General features: G+C 44.3%; 1 protein-coding gene across 2 annotated transcripts in view; it reads right to left on the bottom strand.

The window, feature by feature from the left end:
- EBF2 (EBF transcription factor 2) overlaps positions 1-18,409 on the bottom strand; it is a 203,550-nt gene that overhangs the window by 26,622 nt on the left and 158,519 nt on the right. For both annotated transcript variants that reach the window (XM_040490239.1, XM_040490238.1), the window contains exons 8-10: positions 17,778-17,895; positions 16,133-16,263; positions 15,114-15,240 (exon numbers count right to left, since the gene is read on the bottom strand). In XM_040490239.1, the coding sequence (XP_040346173.1) occupies positions 15,114-15,240; positions 16,133-16,263; positions 17,778-17,895 (376 nt within the window). The remainder of the gene's footprint in view (positions 1-15,113; positions 15,241-16,132; positions 16,264-17,777; positions 17,896-18,409) is intronic.

The raw sequence follows: 18,409 nt of genomic DNA, 5'->3' as shown, positions 1-18,409 counted from the left end.
CCCAAGGGTAATGTCTGCCTTATCTTGCCTGCCCTCCTCTCCTCACTCCCCACCCAAATCAGAAATAGCAGACTATCTTGGCCACACCGGGTCAGCGATGCATGTTTTAAACTGAGAAGTTGATCAGGCATCCTCATCTATTTCTGATGTTGAGTGTTTTTTGGCAGGCCCCTGCCAGACTTCACAGCAAACTGTGGGAGGGGTTCTGTGTGTATCCCAGATGAGAAGACAATGGTAAAATACACTGTCGCCTATACGGACAGGAAAAAAAAAATCACATGCATGCACACACGCGCGCATGCACACACACGACTTCGTTTAATCAAGGGCACGTCTGAAGCACAAATCATGAGCGGTGCTTAGTCAACGCCAAGCCAAAAGAAGAAAAGTCGGTCAATGCCTCCAGTTTTCGGCCGTCAGAACATCCAGGTTGAACTGGACAACCTTTACTTTGGTCCCAAACTGACTTCCCAACTGACCAGCTGGTTTTGCATCCTGTCGGTTCAGCCTCACGTTGAATCCCGGCTTCCCTCCTCCCCATCTCCCTGGGTGTTCTCTGACATTTCAGGCCTCGGCGCGAGCCAAGCAAACCTCAATTAGCTAATGAGGTGCCCAAGATCAGCACCAAGACTGCCGCCGAGGGCCAACCAGATCATTAACCACCATCATCAGTGTGAATTTCCAAGAACCTCTCCTACCACATGGAGTGGGGGGGGTGGGGGGGTGCTGTGAAACGCTGCCGGCCCCTTGGCTGACAGGGACACAGAGAAGTGCTAGCAGGGCAAAAACAGAGTAAATTAAAAATACACTTCGATCTATAGGCTCTATTTATCTATGTCTTTCTTTAGTAACATCACATTAAGGTAAAAGGTCATATCCCCGCTGAAATATAATTTATATTTACCTTTTATTAAATAATTATGGCATGGCATGAAGTTAAATATTACAGAAGCTAATCAAGGGGGAATTCAATAGAGAAAACTCAGACATGAGAATTTCGTCTTTGCTATACATAGAATGTCTTAATCCTCCACTGGGAGTCATTCGGGTTTGCTTAAGGAGTTTAATAATACACATTTCAACTGCCACAGAATCTAAATCCCATTTGGATCAGCCTTGGAAAAACTTTCATCAATACCTTGAGATTTCATAATATTTCTCCTGAGAGCCTGGATCTTATGTGTCATTTCTCATTTTGATTGCGGGTATAATATATGAGGTTTCTTACATATCTTGGATCCGGCAAATAGATATAAACTATAAGCAGTGTGTAAAGGTTTTATTTTATAAGTAAATAGTATTTAACTAAAAATATCTACTGGGAACCACTCATTAGAAAAAAAGCTGGCTGGTGTTCAATATTAATTTTCCCCAGAGGTTGGTGAGATGTATAAATTCTATATGATTATTGCTTTCCTTAAAGGGAGGCACAGAAACCAGATAATGCCTACCCTCTACTTCTGTTTCCAAAAAATATATAGGGGACACTGGCTAACATGGAATGGGGAGTCTTTGTGACAGTTCTGGTCAACCCTCAACAAAGACAGCATTGACTTTGCAGGCAGGGGGTCATTTATGCCCTTGGCCGACAGGAGTACTCATCACAAAAATGGCGGCTTCAAAGGCTGATCAAATTCCTTTGCAGAAATTTGAGAAGAGACAAATCAGATGATGTGGTGAGGGAAGATCTGAGTGCTCAATTGGGCTGTCACTCTAGGATGTTGGCCTGGGTTTCAGCTTTCCTCACTGGTAAGTCTTCAGCTGGAGCCTACGATCATCATGGAGTGTATGGATGGCCATCAAGAGGCCAATAAAATTCTAAAAGTCTGAGCCTAGCTGTATGTTTGCACATATGTGCATTTATCGGCAACAAAGGATCTTCACTTTTATTAGATACGTATAGAGCCCATGGCCCACTGAGGGGTCTAGACCACATAAATAGAGGATCTCTCTAGTCCTAACTTGAAATCTTATCCTTCTCCAATAATAAAGAAAACAATGGAAAAGAATCAAATCTCTGCAATGGGACTGCCAGACAAACACCAAATCAGAAGATGGACTTTGATACGCAAGCGAAGGGGGAAAACTGCATCACGAATGCCTCTCTGTGTGGCTCTGGTCAAAGTCCTGTTGACAGGACAAGAAGGTGGAGAACAACTCAGCATGGGGAAGAATTCAGATGTACAGAGACCAGCTCTTGCCTTCATGTTACCTCTAGGACTTCTCCATTCTGCTTTTCCCTCAGTGTCCATCTCTTCAAAGAGCCTTGAGCCTCCATATTGATTCCTGTGGGGTCTGCCTTCTTTGTGCTTTGATTTTAGTTTCTCTCTCTCTCTCTCTCTCTCTCTCTCTCTCTTTCTCTCTCTCCTCACCTTCCCAATGTCCTTGTCCAATCATCTACCTTCTGCCCCACTGCTCATGTGTCCAACATGCCAAGCCTACGTTCATTTCTTTTAAGGCCTATGTTCAATTAGCATCTTAATGCTCCCAAATTAAATTTTTTCAGAGCATTGGATAGCCAATGGAGGTAAAATTGGTCTGGCCTGGGATCTGCTTTATTCGCCCACCCATGACCGACCATACACCGTCTTCAAGGCCAGGTGGACTTTGGTCTCTCTCTCTGCAAAGACACAAGCTGGGGCTAAATGGCCTCTAAGATCCCTTGTAGGCCCTTGCATATGATCCGAAGGCTATTATTTATTTGGTGCAGTGAAATTCTTCTTTGAGAAGCGGAGACGGGTGGGGCTGAAGCCATAGGCTGTTGAATTACATCGTCGTTAACCTTTGCTACATTGAAATCTTTCCCCACATCCGCTTGTTTCAATGTAGCAAAAGTTCGGTGTCACCAATTAAAAAGAGGGACAAAGATAATATAAGAACACATTATTAAGAGGCGGCACCCGCCTTCGTGGATACAGGAACAAGAACACGAGGTGAGAACCAGCAGTGCATAAGTGAAAGATTAGACTGAAGCCTTTGATATTTAATTTTAAATGAAATATTAATTTAATATTTAATTATGCTTTGGTTTCAAGAAAAACTGCAGCAGGAAGACAGATTGTTTGAAGAAGGGAGTAATATACGCGGTTAAGGAGACAACTGTAAAAATTAAAGATAAATTTCAAGGGTAAATCTAAATGCCACAATGGAGCAGTTATGAATATGATCACGCTCTCTGTAATGTGTATTTAGAATATTATAGCCGAGAGCACCAGGCCATTAAGGGGCTGAGATGTCTCCAGTGAAACAACAGCCCCCTATTCTGGGGCTTCCAATGGAGACATCATTCTTCAGACTCAGCTGAAAGACGGATCCGAATTTTACAAGAGGTGGGGGCAGAGGCGACCTCAGTACAACTGCAGGCTACCAGGAGGGCTATTGATTCAACCTGTTTCCAGGGTGAACAGGGAACAATTGTACTCGGGCCAGTTTTTGATGTCTGAACTGGGTCTTTTTAACTAAAAATCAGATTCATTTCTTAAATGGGAATTTTTTTTCAGGGTACCGCTCTAAGAAAAAGAAAGAACGAAACGTGAATTGCAATGAGCTATTCACATTTGCAATCCCACTTGCACATCTGTGAGGTGCAGCTTTATGAAAAGAGGACCCCCCACCCCCTACACCAAGCCTCGGGTATGGTGGAAAGGTTTGTGGAAAAATCCAGGTCTTCCATTTCTTCTCCCAACTGCTGCCTGTTCTTGGCCATTTTCTTGTTAGCGCTTTGTCTTGTTAACACATGGAATCAGATGCAATTGTTTGTGCTGAAGCAAAAGGGAAGAAGGTCTCTGGGGACGGAGGTGAGGTGACATGAATTCTTTGGCTCCTCGGCGTCCCGGGGTCCCCATCCGTTCTCATTTGCCAACATCCAAGTTCAACCACACACCTGGGCAGGCAGCTCCTCCGTGCGTGCCTGGGCCACCTGGGCCGATTAGGTGTCTTCCTTCCCCCTTTGAAAACCCGCTCCCCCTTCTCTCCACCTTCAGAGCCCACGTTCTCAGGCTGCCTTGGCCCATTCTGGCCCCGACAGAATCCTGATTTCTAATCTAGTCCCAGCCATGAAGAGCACGGTGTGGCGGGCCTTTCAAGAAGAATCCACCTTTCTTCAGAAGGGAAGACATGCCAAAAAGCCCACCTTGGATCCAACGGTGAAGAAGGCGCAGCCCCGTAAAACTCATCCCAGAAACACGTGCCCCTCTGCCGAACGCCAACAGGAGTGAGCTGTACTTCTATTTCGATATTTCTAAGCGTATGCATTCGCAAATCTATACCGTTTCATTTTCCTCATGAGATACATACCTTCCTATTTGTTCACTTAGGAACCTGACATACAGAAGGGTTAAGTGATTTGCGGGAAAGGTGGGACTCAAATCCAGGCCTCCGAACTCAGTCCCCGTCTTCCACGCCAGCACTAGGTTCTCTCTTAATAAGAAAGTGGAGTTGGTACTCCTTTCCCAACTTCAGTTATTCGTGGAGCGGATAGTTTCTATGACTTCTAGGGAATTGGAAGCACTCCATAGAGCCTCAGCCGATCACACGACATCCCCGCTTCGCAATGTGGAACAGCAGGGCACAGGCCAAGGCATCGTCTTCGTCTTTTTTTAAAAAATCTTTTTAATGTTTATTTATTTCTGAGAGAGAGAGAGAGGATGAGCAGGGGTCGGGGAGGGGCAGAGAGAGAGAGGGAGACACAGAGTCTGAAACAGACTCCGGGCTCTGAGCTGTCAGCACAGAGCCTGAGGCGGGGCTCGAACTCACAAACTGTGAGATCGTGACCGGAGCCGAAGTCAGACGCTTAGCCGACTGAGCCACCCAGGCGCTCCAGGCAAGGCATCTTCTGAGCCCCTCCGTGCTCATTGGCCAGGCTTATCTCCTGTGCATTTCCTCAGAGTACCGGCCAGAGAGGCAAGGCCACTGGCATTTGCCAGGTAAAATATTGGATGAAGCCAAAGAGACGGCCTTGGTGTAATTTCTTCTATTTGCTATTACGGGATTGGTGAGTAGCATAGGTCAGTGGTGAAGAAGGCAGCTTTGAAATGAGACACCTAGGACTGCACCTATCTCGGTGACCTTGGGCAGCAGCATTCTCATCTATAAGGTCGCGATACTAACAGAATCATCACCATGGGGGAAAAGCAGTGATGCTATGAGCTCGTGAGATATGAGCCTGGCCCTACCTCCTCAAACGATGCCAGATATGACTACTGAATTCGTATCATCATTTCTTTTTTCTCACCAGTCCTATCTGATGACAGAACTTACGAGAGACTTCTTCACCAACAATCAAACGTTTACACCAGATGTTTAGGCCAAAGAACCAGAGGAGTAACGCTGAAAAGCTGTACTCATCTACCCCCATATCCTCGATGACCTGCCTTCAAAAACCATGACCTCTCACTGGTTTCTGTGGGTGGTGCGGATTTTATCGTTATAAACTGTGGCCATTCTACCCCCAGATGCACACTCCAGACATCCCCTTCCTGCACCCACAAGACAGCCAGGAAGGACCTGCACAACCAATAACCATGATCCCACTGGGCGCCTCTACCGCGATTATTTTTCTGCCCTCCAAGTTCACTGTGGAAGGGTCTGTGAGGAAAGCAGAGGTCCTTCTTCCCTCTGAGCCCCGGCTGGTATACCATGCCTCGGTCCCTAAGCAGACAGAGGCAGTCGGACCTTTCCCGAGGAGCTGTATTCTCACATGGATCTCTCAACTCCACAGCAGCAAGCCACGCTTTAGCAAACCACGGTTGGAGGAAAACAGATCTGCAAAGTCACACGTGTGAAGCAAATGTGTTGTTTTTCAGAGCCCTGATGCTGTTTATGCTGTACTTGGCGCAACAACCACGGGGAGCTGATTACTGCACTTTGGCTAATTATATCAAGTAAGTTACATCTAATAGGCTTGGGTTTATTATGATGGTGTATCCTTGGATACAGCAACCATCAATGGTTGGACCTTGGAGCCTCCTTTCCCACCTCCTGCTTTTTGAGTCTCCTAGAAAGTTCCACCTGAGAGTAAATATTATTGTGTTCGCGGTGCAACGACTCAGTCTCGAAGGAGCTGCCCCCGTGCGCAGGGTACTTTACCAGCAAGAAAGTCTCCATGACGGCCTGATGAGCAGGACTCAGGCTTCTCAAACTTGTTTCTTTGTTTAAAATACAGATTCTCAGACCCTCCCCAAAGAGAATGATTTGGTATGTCTGGAACGAAGCCAAGCATGATTCTCATGCTCAGCCAAATTAGGAAAACACCTATGGGTAATAGTATAATTAGTACCAGAGCTTTACAGATGAAGAAAATGAGGCTCAGGAAGGTTAGCTGACTTGTCAAAAGGACAAACAAGTCATTGGTGCCACAGCGGCATCCGAAAGCACGTCTTCTGGCTGAGTCCAGTGCACCCTCCCTTTGGATGCCAGCCGATCGCTGGTGCCCAGTCTGTCCCCACTAAAGCTCTCTAGATTTCTCAAGGTTTTCTTTTCCTCTGGAATCAAGATGCGATTTCCCACGTGACCACCGGAGCTGAGTATTTTGTCTAGACCTCTAGTGGTTTCTGACACACTATCCTGCAGCTGAGCACATTCTGAGGCTCCGAAGGTGTGGCTCAGGAGGCCAGGCTGGCTGGAAATCCATAAGTTCTCTCCCCATCACCACCCAGAGAGAAGGTCAGGATTCTCCAGGTTCCCTGAAGCCAGGCCTCGGCTCGGGAGGCATTGTAGCCCCACCTCCAGTCACGGGGGGGAAGCCACTGCCTCTCCAGCTCTTGGACCAAGATTCCCGATGGGCTGGAAAGTACTTTCCATGTTGGTGGCTGCTCATTGAGTGGGCAAGACCGGAGATCGCCAAACCATTTCCTGTAGCGCCTGGGCCCCTCCGTGAATAACATTAGCCACTTGTCTCTACCAACCCCAGTCCCATTTGGCTCAGTAACCTCAGGTAGAAGTTTTTAGAGAGAGTGACCAGCCTCCTGAGCCACCTGAACAGTGTTTGTATTTTTATTTTCTTCTCTATTTGTGGAAGAATATACTACTGTGTCCCCACCCTCCTCACCCTTAACTGCTTCCCATGGTCCTTCTTTATCAAAGGCAGTCTTCTGGAAGAAGCTTCACTGCTTCCCTGGCTGGAAATACTCTTTTTTGTGCCTAAAGAATCAAGTCGACCAATGTGTGCTGTTTCAGAATTTAAATATGGGGAACATTAATTTTTTATACCACATTTTCTTTAATTATTAATTAAAAGTTACTTATTTTTTTCAGAAAGTAATAAATATAAGTAAGCAAAACTTAATAACAATAATACCAACACCTAGAAACCACCATTGTTAAGACCTTCATATGCAGGGCTTTTTAATCTTACTGGGGTTTTTTATACAACTATTCCTTTTTCATATATATGTGTATGTGTATATATATATATATATAAACACACATACATACATATATGTATACACACACATATATACATACATGTATATATGTATACATGTTCATTAAATCAAAAGGAAAAGGACAGAGAACATATTCATTACTTGTGATATATTATCTTATGTATAAAAAGATTCATTCATTTGTTAGCATAAGCTTATTTTACGCCTACCATTTGTCAACAGCTATGTTACGCATGTGGATAATTATATATATATATACACACATATAAAATATATATGGATGTTATATATATAATATCCATATATATATTATATATATAATATGTGGGTATTATATATAATATATTATATATAATATTATATACATAATATGTGGATATTATATATATTATATATAATATATATCATATATTATATATAATATATGTGGATATTATATATAATATATGCATATTATATATATAATATATATGGATATATATATTTATAGATATTATATATATATAATTTATGCTTTTTTTAACCTATATCACATCTTTCATGCCACTAAATATTCATTCACAGCATTACTTTTAACATCTAAAATGTGTTTCAGTGTAAAGAGACTTCATTATTTATTCAATGAGTCCCCTAATGGACACTAAGGATGTTTTCAATTTTCACTACCGCAAACAGCGTTCCAATGAACAGCCTTCAGGCAAACTGAGTTATTTCCTCGGTATACATTACAGAAAGTAGAATTGTTGGGTCAAAGGGTATATGCATTTTTAAAGCCAGTGCCATCAAGGTACTCTTTAGAGCCATCTACTCTCCTGCAGTAGAGTGTTAGAAGTCCCACTTCCTTCTAATTTTGCCAACTTGGGGATTTTCATTTGTTTAAAAACAATTCTTTGCCAACCTGACAGGGAAAACAAATGTTATCCTATGGTCGCCTTAATTTGCATGTATTAGATTATTAATGAGATTGGGATTTTTAAAAATACGTTTGCTGCTAAACTGTATTCCTTCCTGAATTAACTCCTGATATTCCTTGCTAGCTTTTAATTTACATATCTTTCCTTTTCTCCTTAGTTTGTGAGATATCTAACATTCATCACTTTACCCACAAGGCATAACATAGTGGTTGACAAACGGTAGGCATAAAGTAAGCTTTTGCTGAACAAATGAATGAATCTTTTTATACATAGGGTAATATGTCACATGCAATGAATATGTTCTCAGTCTGTCCTTTTCCTTTTGACTTAATGACCATCACCCTGACATGCAAAAATTTTCTTTTTATGTCATCACAGATTTATGCTTGATGGTTTCCTTGGGGTCAAGGTTAGCAAGGCTTAAGATTATAATATTTTGCAATGTGTACATTTTTTTAATGTTCACTTGTTTACTTTGGGAGAGAGGGAGAAAGAGAGAGAGAGAGAGAAAGAGGGAGGGAGAGAGAGAATCTCAAGCAGGCTCCACAGTCAGCATGAAACCCAATGTGGGGCTCGATCTCACGACCACGAAATCATGACCTGAACTGAAATCAAAAGTCACCGACTGAGTCACCCAGGCACCCTGAACTGTGTACATTATTCATTCAAAACATCTAATTCAGACATTTCAGTTTATAATATAAAATTAGTTACCTAACTTTTTTTTTTTAATGCTTAACTAGTGAGCCCATTCCCATTGGTTAAACATTCCATCTTTTCCACGTTGACTGAGATGGCTCCTTATATCCATAGTACTCATGTATACAAAACCTGTTTGTTTTTAAATGTTCTCTTCTGTGCCATAACATTTCTATGTGTTCCTACAAAGCCCCATATTCTTCTAATTACTGAAACTTGCAATAGGTTTTAAGTCTGGAAGAGCATGGCCCTTCTCATTTTTCAAAAGGAGGGGTTCTATTTAGCACCTTTATTTTTCCAGGTGAACTCTTGTAAAGTTTCCCCAAACATTTTGTTAGTACTTTGATTGGCATTGTGTTAAATGTATTCATTAATTGACATCTTTACAATATTAAATCTTCTCACCTCTCCACCAGCTGGAAGTATTTTGGCCTTCCTCTGAACTCCCTTAGCACTTTATACCTTTTTAAAAATCCCTTTCTAAACTATACCCACCCAATTTTTCAAACTTGAAACCTGAGAGCTGCCTCCTCCCCTCCCTTCCCCAACCTTCACCCCATCCAATCAATCATCAAGTGATGCCAACGCTACCTCCTAGATTCCATCCCCTTCTGCCTGTTCCCACTACTGGTACTCTGGTCCAAGCTGCCATCATTTCTGGCCGGGGCCACCACACCGGCCTCCAGCTGACCTCCTTGAATCCACCCTGGCTTCCAAGCCATTCTCAACAACTCAGCCAGAATGATCTTTTAAAAGGCAAATCTGATCATGGCGCTCCCCGGCTTTAAAATATTCCAATAGCTCCCCATGGCACTCGGGGTAGAACCAAATGATCAGCCCCAACCCTCCCTTTCCAGCTCGAGGCCAACCTTTCTTCAACTCATTCTTTCTTCCCTGTTCATAGTGGCCATCGTATATATCCCATTTTCTTTCTTACTCCAGGGCCTTTGCACCTTCTGCTTCCTGTTTGGACTGTTCTCAGCTTTCCCCATTATCTCAGTTTAAGAGGGTTCAATTTCCCAAGCATATGTCCCCAGCATCCTATGCAACTCCTTTTTAGGATTCATCACATTTGTAATTACTTGCTCAAGTTTCCATGGTAATAACCCTGATAGTAAAAGTTTCCATGGTAATAACCCTGATAGTAAGCATAGGAATATTATTAGTAATAAATACTTTTTTTTTTAATTTTTTGTGTAACGTTTATTTATTTTTGAGACAGAGAGAGACGGAGCATGAACGGGGGAGGGGCAGAGAGAGAGGGAGACACAGAATCTGAAACAGGCTCCAGGCTCTGAGCAGTCAGCCCAGAGCCTGACGCGGGGCTCGAACTCACGGACCGCGAGATCGTGACCTGAGCTGAAGTTAGACGCTTAACCGACTGAGCCACCCAGGCGCCCCAGTAATAAATACTTTTGAATAATAAGATATAGTCGCTCCCCCTCCCAAATGCTTACATACAGAGGTGTTCTAGACCTGGTTTCCACCAGCTCGTGAGAGCAAGCTGTTAAATCTTCAGAAATTTTGTGAGCCAGCTGATGTCATACTGGTAAGCTAGAAATCACCCACAGTCAGAGTATTTGCACCATGGAAATCAGCAAATACTACAAACCCTACTGCTCCCTCCCCCTGGCTTTTCCCTGAAGAGCCAATTGTGAAACTTTTACCAGCATGCCACTGTTTCCATGCCCCATATTTTTAGTCCTCACCACAGCTCTGTAAGGTAGGCAGCCCATTTTGTAGACGGGAAGGCTACGAAGTGAAGTCACGTATACAAGATTTCAGAACTATTTAGAGGCACCCAAGCAGCCCAAGCTTAGAGCATCACTGGCTTATCTTCACATCACTGCACCATAATGAAGGAAGGATCCTGCTGGTCTGACTCATCTACAGTGTCCCCAGCACATGGCACAGTGCTAAGCACAGCAAACACGCTCCACCAATATTTGCTTCCTGTGGGGGCTCAGTTGGTTAAGCATCTGACTTTGGCTCAGGTCATGATTTCGTGGTTTGCGCGTTCGAGCCCCGCATCAGGCTCTGAGCTGTCAGCCCAGCCTACTTCTGGTTCTGTGTCTCCCTCTCTCTCTTCCCCTCCTCCACTTGTGCTCTTTCTCTCTCTCTCAAAAATAAATAAACACCAAAAAAAATTTTTTTTTAAATATCTGCTTGGTGAATAAGTCGATAAAATCTCAGCACATCAGGAAGGCCGAGCTGTTGGTTAACAATAATTGCTAAATAAAAGATGCCGGGCAGGATGGCCAGAGACCTGAGTCCTTATTCTGACTCTACCTTGAATTCAAGGGGCCATTGGGAACAAGTCACTTCTGCCTGGCTCTCAATTCTCCCATCAGCAAAAGAGGGAGCTTGACCACGTGATCTTCAATGGCTCATCATCTCTACCGTTCTTGGAATTTACAAGTAAGATAATATCTATTATTTTCATGGTTATGTGGGCTCCTCTTTGCCAAACACTTTGTTTCCACAGGCTGTGGATCACGGCCTCTTCTATTCTGTCTGGCAAGTTCCTACTGTGCTTTAGAAATGTCACTGCGTTGTCACCTCCTGGAAAGCCTTCACTGATTCCCCAAAGTCAGCCACTCCCTGCTCAGTGCTCCATGCATTTATACCTCTTATGGGACTTAATCCAATTATCATAATCTCCATGTGTCCGTCTCCCCTTCTAGAACTGTAAGCTGCTAGAGACATACTGAAATTACTGATTTGGTGCCTTGAGCGTAATTTAGAGCTGATGTTTGTTCAGTGAATATATGAAGTGCATGGATACCTGGGTGGGTCCTGCCCTCAGAGATTCAGAGATACTTGGTCTGGGGCCCAGGTGTCAGTGACTTAAAGTGCAGCAAAGGGTGAGGACTTCTGCTGCAGAGACAGTTTTCACATGTACACACACATATGCGTGTACAAGCACACAAGCCCTGGTTCCACACGTCCACAGCCTCCCTGAGGATTGATGTCTTTCATTACTTCACAAGAGAGCTGAGGATTGGCTGCAGTGTGATTGCTATTAGTCCTACCTGTCCCCTCACAGGCCGATGGTCACCCATATACAGTGAGTACACTAGAAAAAACAGAGATGCCAGAGTCCTAAATGTGGCAAGTGCCCCAAAGTGAGGCCCGTTCCTCACCTAACTCTGGGGACAGCCCGCATTTCTGCTGTCCTCCAACCCTACCAACCACTCCTTCTCAGTCACCTTCACAGGCTCCTCCTATCACCCCAAGCCCTAGATGTTGGTGCTCCTGAGGCGCCATCTTGAGACTTCTTCCCTCCTGTAGCTACACTCCCTTCTGTGGCCCTCTCATCCAGCCCCGTGGCCTTCAATCCTGTCTGGATGCCGACTGCTTCCCTGTTCAACATCCTCCGTGTCTTCCCATTCAAACCCCTTGCTCTATGTGCCCTTCCAACCTCATCTCCCATTGTCCTCCTCCCCCCCAATGCTACTCCAGCCACAGGCATTCATGCTTTTCCCTGATGACGCCAGGCTTATTCCAACCTCTCAGTCTATAATCTGTTCTCTGCTTGGGACTGCTCGCCCCCAATTCACTGAGAGTCAGACACTGTGCTAGAGAACACTGAAGAGCCACACAGAACCACAGGCCTGAAGAGTTCCAGGCGCAGAGGGAAGGCAGTGTGAGTGGAGGTGAGAGGAAGTGAGAAAGATACGGAGGCAGGGGGATAGCTTTGCACACCTGTGATACAGGTCTTCACTAAACGTCCCTTCCTCACAGCGTCACTCGCTGACCACCTCACCCCAAGCCCTCCCTCATTCTCTATCCCTTACTTATTACTGTTGAAATTATATTACCTGTTCTCCGTGTTGTCTGTCTTCCCCTCTGGAAGTCAGTTTTATTAAGATGAGGGATTTTCTTGGGGCGCCTGGGTGGCGCAGTCGGTTAAGCGTCCGACTTCAGCCGGGTCACGATCTCACGGTCCGGGAGTTCGAGCCCTGCGTCGGGCTCTGGGCTGACGGCTCGGAGCCTGGAGCCTGTTTCCGATTCTGTGTCTCCCTCTCTCTCTGCCCCTCCCCCGTTCATGCTCTGTCTCTCTCTGTCCCAAAAATAAATAAACGTTGAAAAAAAAAATTTTTTTAATTAAAAAAAAAAAAAAAAAGATGAGGGATTTTCTCTTGCCCATTTCTACATCGGAGAGCCTAGACATGTGCCAGGCCATGGCAGTAGGCATGTAAGAAACACTCATTTAAATGAATGAGTAAACTGTGTCCCTCTGGGGGCGAGAGCAGCAAATAGCTTACTGTTCCTGCAATAGACTCTTCCGTAGACACACACACACACACATACACACACACACACGCTAACCCTGAGAGAGAAAATTCAAAGGTGAAATTTTAAATAAATAAACCTAAAAATTACTCTCCATCTACTCCTCATTGATATCTAACCAGACGCTTACACGTACACGAGAATAGGAGGCTGGATCCAAACGAGAGACGAGGACGCTATAAAATACGATCAGAATTTCGTAATGTGCCTGATATATTTTTTAGGTTCATATGATTCTTTCTCTACACCCCTTATTTTCTCCTTCAAAGTACAATGTCCTGGTTGATCTTCCTGCCTTCAGTCATTCCCCTGATTGACTCAGTCTTTATATCAATAGCATTTGTTTTTCTTATGACAACCCCTTTGAGTTACTCTCCCTTGCCTGGGAACACTTAACGTTGTCTTACAAATCAAGCCCTAACTCCCATACGAGGAGCTTTTTTTTTTTTTTTTTTTTTCCATTTCTTTAAAAATCGTGGTAAAACATGCATAACAAAATATACCATCTTAAACCATTTCTGAGGGCGCAGTTCAGGCATGTGAAGTACATTCACACTGTTGTGCGACGCATCTCCATTTCATCTCACAAAACTGAAACTCTGTACCCATTAAGCATCAACTCCCATTATCCCTCCCCGATAACCACCCGATAACCACCATTTGATGTTCTGTCTCTGACTCTGACCACTCTAGGTACCCTACAGGGCTCTCAAACTGTTTTATGTTTTCCTTCCCTCCCCTGCGTGGCTCATGTGGGCTAAGTTCTGGTCTAAGTTCTACCTGAGTGCATTGCCACGGCTGTCAACCGGCCCTCTCTTCTCCAGACACCTGCTCACCTCACCCGCTGGGCCTTAGTATGTGAGATTCCCATAGCTGAAACATTCTTCCTTCTTCCCTTTGCCTATTCAAATCCTCCCCGCCCCTAAAAATAGTCTTTGGGGGCACCTGGGTGGCTCAGTCAGTTAAGCGTCCGACATCGGCTTGATCTCCCGGTTTGTGATCTCACGTCCTGATCGCACAGTTCGCGGGTTCGAGCCCCGTGTCAGAGCCTGGAGCCTGCTTCAGATTCTGTGTGTCTCTCTCTCTGTCCCTACCCCACTTGCGCTTTCTGTCTCTCTCTCAAAACTAAATAAATAAACATTAAAAAGACAGTCTTTGATTTCCACCTCCTCCTTGAAAACCCTTCCTCCTACTCTAGGCCACACCAAACTCATATTCCATTCATCGGAAACACTAAACATTTTGAATATTCAAATTCCTCGGCTGTTCTGTGCAATATACCATCCCTCCTCCAAAAGTTTCTACATTTCCAAATAGGAAGCATGCCTTATAAGTCATTGCACCTTCCATGTAGAAAAAGTAGATACAAAGTAGATATTCAACAGGTACCGAAATAATAATTTCCACTTCCATAAAATTTTAAAATACTTTGAATCAGTCTGTAGTATCATTGGGTAATTTTTATGAATCTTTTTCAAGAAAATTTAGTCACAGCCAGCAACTTGGTCTATTTTTTTTTTATCTGATTGCTTAGACAAAATTCCATTCTAGGTGGTTCCAGCTGAGTTAAATCTATGAGGATATATACTCATGAAATGAACTCCCGTGATCATCTCTCAGACTGTTGAGAAACTGCTTGCATAAAATAAACTTTAGAATCAAGTCTGCATTTCCCCAGTCAATACCTATCACCCAGTCCACTCTTCCCACACTAGTAGAAAGGCCTAGAAAAGGTAAAATCATTATAAATTGGAGACACTGGGAGCTAGAGCAAAGGTGAACCAGGAGCCAGTCTCCCTTGGATCATTTTCTCACCCACCTGTGTAAATGAACCTCCCAGGAGCTCCTTTGCAGAACTGCTTGGATTTATAAGATAATGTCACTTCCACTACTCCAGGGATGTGCCGGGGAGGAGTCTGCACTCGGATGGCATGAGGAGTTATTAGCTGAACAGGCAGGGAAATAAAATACCTGTTATACAAGTTATCACCGAGGATACGGAGAACAGGAGCATCTCCCTCAACAACCCCCCGGGGCAAACTGGCTGTACTCACAGTGCTCCAAACGCTCCAAACGCCCCGTCCCTGTGTCGCACGTGTTTCTCTCTCCCACTCTGGAATTTCCTCGCAAGGTAACCTGTCTGGATCCTTGCCTCCCCACCAGTGCTGCTCAAGTCCCACCACCCCCTGTATTCACTCCCTCCCTGCTTCCCACACTGCTACTATCTCACATCGTGATTTGCCACTTTCCATATCCAACCCAGCACTGTACTCGTCTTTTTGTAATGTCTTGTTGGTTTTCTCATTATGACAGTGGAACACACCTACTTTAGACAATTTGGAAATGATAGAAAAATATAAAGTAAAACATTAGCATTGCATAACCCAGAGACAGCCACTGTTAATCTTTGGTGTGTTTCTAGCGTTTTTCTATGGATGCATGTTGTGTAATTAGATTTTATATCCGTAGACCTTGTTATCCTGAATTTTTTTTCACTTACCATTATAGCGTAAGTACGATCCCCTCTCCTGTGTCATTAGAACTTTATCAAAACCTAATTTTTAATAATGGATTTTAACCATTCCATTATTCAATATTTAGGCTATTCCTAATTTTTCACAATTGTAAACAACGCGCAACAAAGATTTATCTTTTTAAGGGATTCGTGCCTACAATAAACTGTGGTTTACATGTCTTTTAATTCTTGGTGACTCGCTCATAGCGAGTACTCAACAACAGGCAATCACGTTTTTGCTGATGATCCAGGAATTACACTTACCCAAATCAAAACAATCTTTGGGCCAAAGAAAATCAGGGAAGCAAGTTGCCTTTGCCTACCTCACTCCATACAAGCATGGTCCCAAACACCACTTGGAGGCCATCAAAGAAGTTGTCTCCAATGATGATGACCATGGCTCCTCCTGTGGTCCAGCCTTCGCTCGGGCTAATGGCTTTGATGCAGGGGGTAGCTAGGAAGATAGGAAAGGAAAAGTCAGGGCTGTCCTTTGATGGTTGAAATTTAGAGTTTTGGGGATTGGCTGCTCTTGAAAGCTGTTGGTTATTTCAAGTTCAAGTTGAGCTTTGCTGACTTGCCATCATTCGCTAATTGGTTGCTGGTTTTCACCAGGTCATTAAAGCCTAATGAGTTGACCACTATATATGAAAACGTGGAACACTTAGCTAATTGTGCAAAGGGTGTTTTTAAAACCCTGTTGTTTCCCCCCATATTTTTATAAGTTGATCACACTAGAAATGTGTAAATCCCTTTTCTCTCCCCACCTCCTCTGCCCCAAGATGTTAAGATTTACAAGGCCTGTTAATGTGCTAGCGAGAGGAGAAAGTAAAATCTATCATAGTTGAGTTTTTTTCCGGCTCTATTAAGAGACAATTTCTAATCAGTTTCCTAACTTTGTAGGAAGGATTCCGCACCCCCCCCCCTTCTTCCATATGTTCAAGGCCTCTGGACTTTACATCCCAACAGGAACCCAATATGGTTTTCAGGCCATAACTAAAGTCAATCCATCACTCCATTTCCAAAGTTGACAGGGTCAAAGGTGGAGGAGAACTTTGGCAGGACTCCAAAAACATGAGCCCCCTTTGAACAGCCAGTCAATCACATCCAATCAGTCAAAAGAAACTGGATGGGTTCCTAGTTCTGAACCCTGGGATTTTCTTCTCCCCTTTCAATGCCCACTGTGGGAGAATTAACACCACTCCAAATTCTTTACTGATTCAATCATTTTCTTTCAGTTCATTAATTCCTATTTAAATTGATACAAGACACATTTTAAGGGCCAAGCTGGAGCGGGGGGCTGGTGGGCAGTACACAGCAAAACATCACAATAAAATAGTAGCCTAGGTTAGCCATTCACCCCCTATAACAAAGCCTTACCCAACCCTGGCGAGTTGGGGAGTGTGAAAGATGGAATTTACTTAGGTATTTGTCAGTTATCTTCCTTGATATGCTTTAATTTTTTGGACAACCTGAAGTTGAACAGTCACCAGTATTTCTGACGACTCTAATGCACATGGAAAACTACCCAGAGCAGATCATGATTTCCTCTTGTCCAAGCAAACAAAAATCAATTAGTGTCAATTTCATTCTGCACATTGTTTTGTTTTGCCCACAATCTGTTTAAGGGTACATCTGACACTTATTCATACATGTCTGGCAAGGTAACGTTCCTGTTTAACCAAGATGTCATAGGCCCACGTTTGCCTGAAATGCCCGTCTAGCAAAAAGAAAAACACCGAACTGGATGGAGGGGACGGTGAGGCATGGGGGCCTGAGTGTGGGCTGGGACGTGTGTGGCGTTGCAGCAGAATAGGCAGGCATCCGTGTTTACAACTTCACTTAAAACCCACACGATCTTGTGTGCTTTCCCCCACTCCGGCTTAGACATAAATGGAAAATTCAAGCCAGGACAATTGCGGACATCTCGACCTGTGTGCTGTTCTCAGCCCAGACAGCGGGCAGCCCTACCTTCTGACGGGTCCAGCCTTCTCGCTCGCCGTCCATGCTTGGAGTTGTTATGAACAAACATGTTGTCAGAAACAGCCAGCACGTGCCCATCCACATTCACCGTTGTTGACAACACAACCTGCGTATTTCAGGTGAAAGTGGGGTGGGGGTGGAGTTAGTTGTACATAAAGTAGTAGAGGCCGTAGCATACTGATCTGCAGACTTCCCCATGGCTAATGAGAGACGGAGCAGAAACTTGGGCCGGGGCCATGCCCTCAGCATCTCAACAGGCCATCCCCTCATAATTATGGCAGAGCCTTCTGGAGAAAGAGGCCACCCTTCACTCACGTGTTGCTACGTATTGGCACACAAACCACGCCCAGGTGATGAAGTGGGGAGACTGGCCATCCGCCTGCTGGTTCTAAAAACCTCATTCTCGGGGCGCCTGGGTGGCGCAGTCGGTTAAGTGTCCGACTTCAGCCGGGTCACGATCTTGCGCTCCGTGAGTTCGAGCCCCGCGTCGGGCTCTGGGCTGATGGCTCGGAGCCTGGAGCCTGTTTCCGATTCTGTGTCTCCCTCTCTCTCTCTGCCCCTCCCCCGTTCATGCTCTGTCTCTCTCTGTCCCCAAAAAATAAATAAACGTTAAAAAATAA

The sequence above is a fragment of the Herpailurus yagouaroundi genome, unplaced genomic scaffold (assembly GCF_014898765.1).
Source record: "Herpailurus yagouaroundi ecotype Mexico unplaced genomic scaffold, PumYag 181, whole genome shotgun sequence".
Lineage (NCBI taxonomy): Eukaryota > Metazoa > Chordata > Mammalia > Carnivora > Felidae > Herpailurus > Herpailurus yagouaroundi.
Note: the sequence above shows the minus strand (reverse complement) of the source record. Positions and strands in the feature narration are given on the sequence as shown.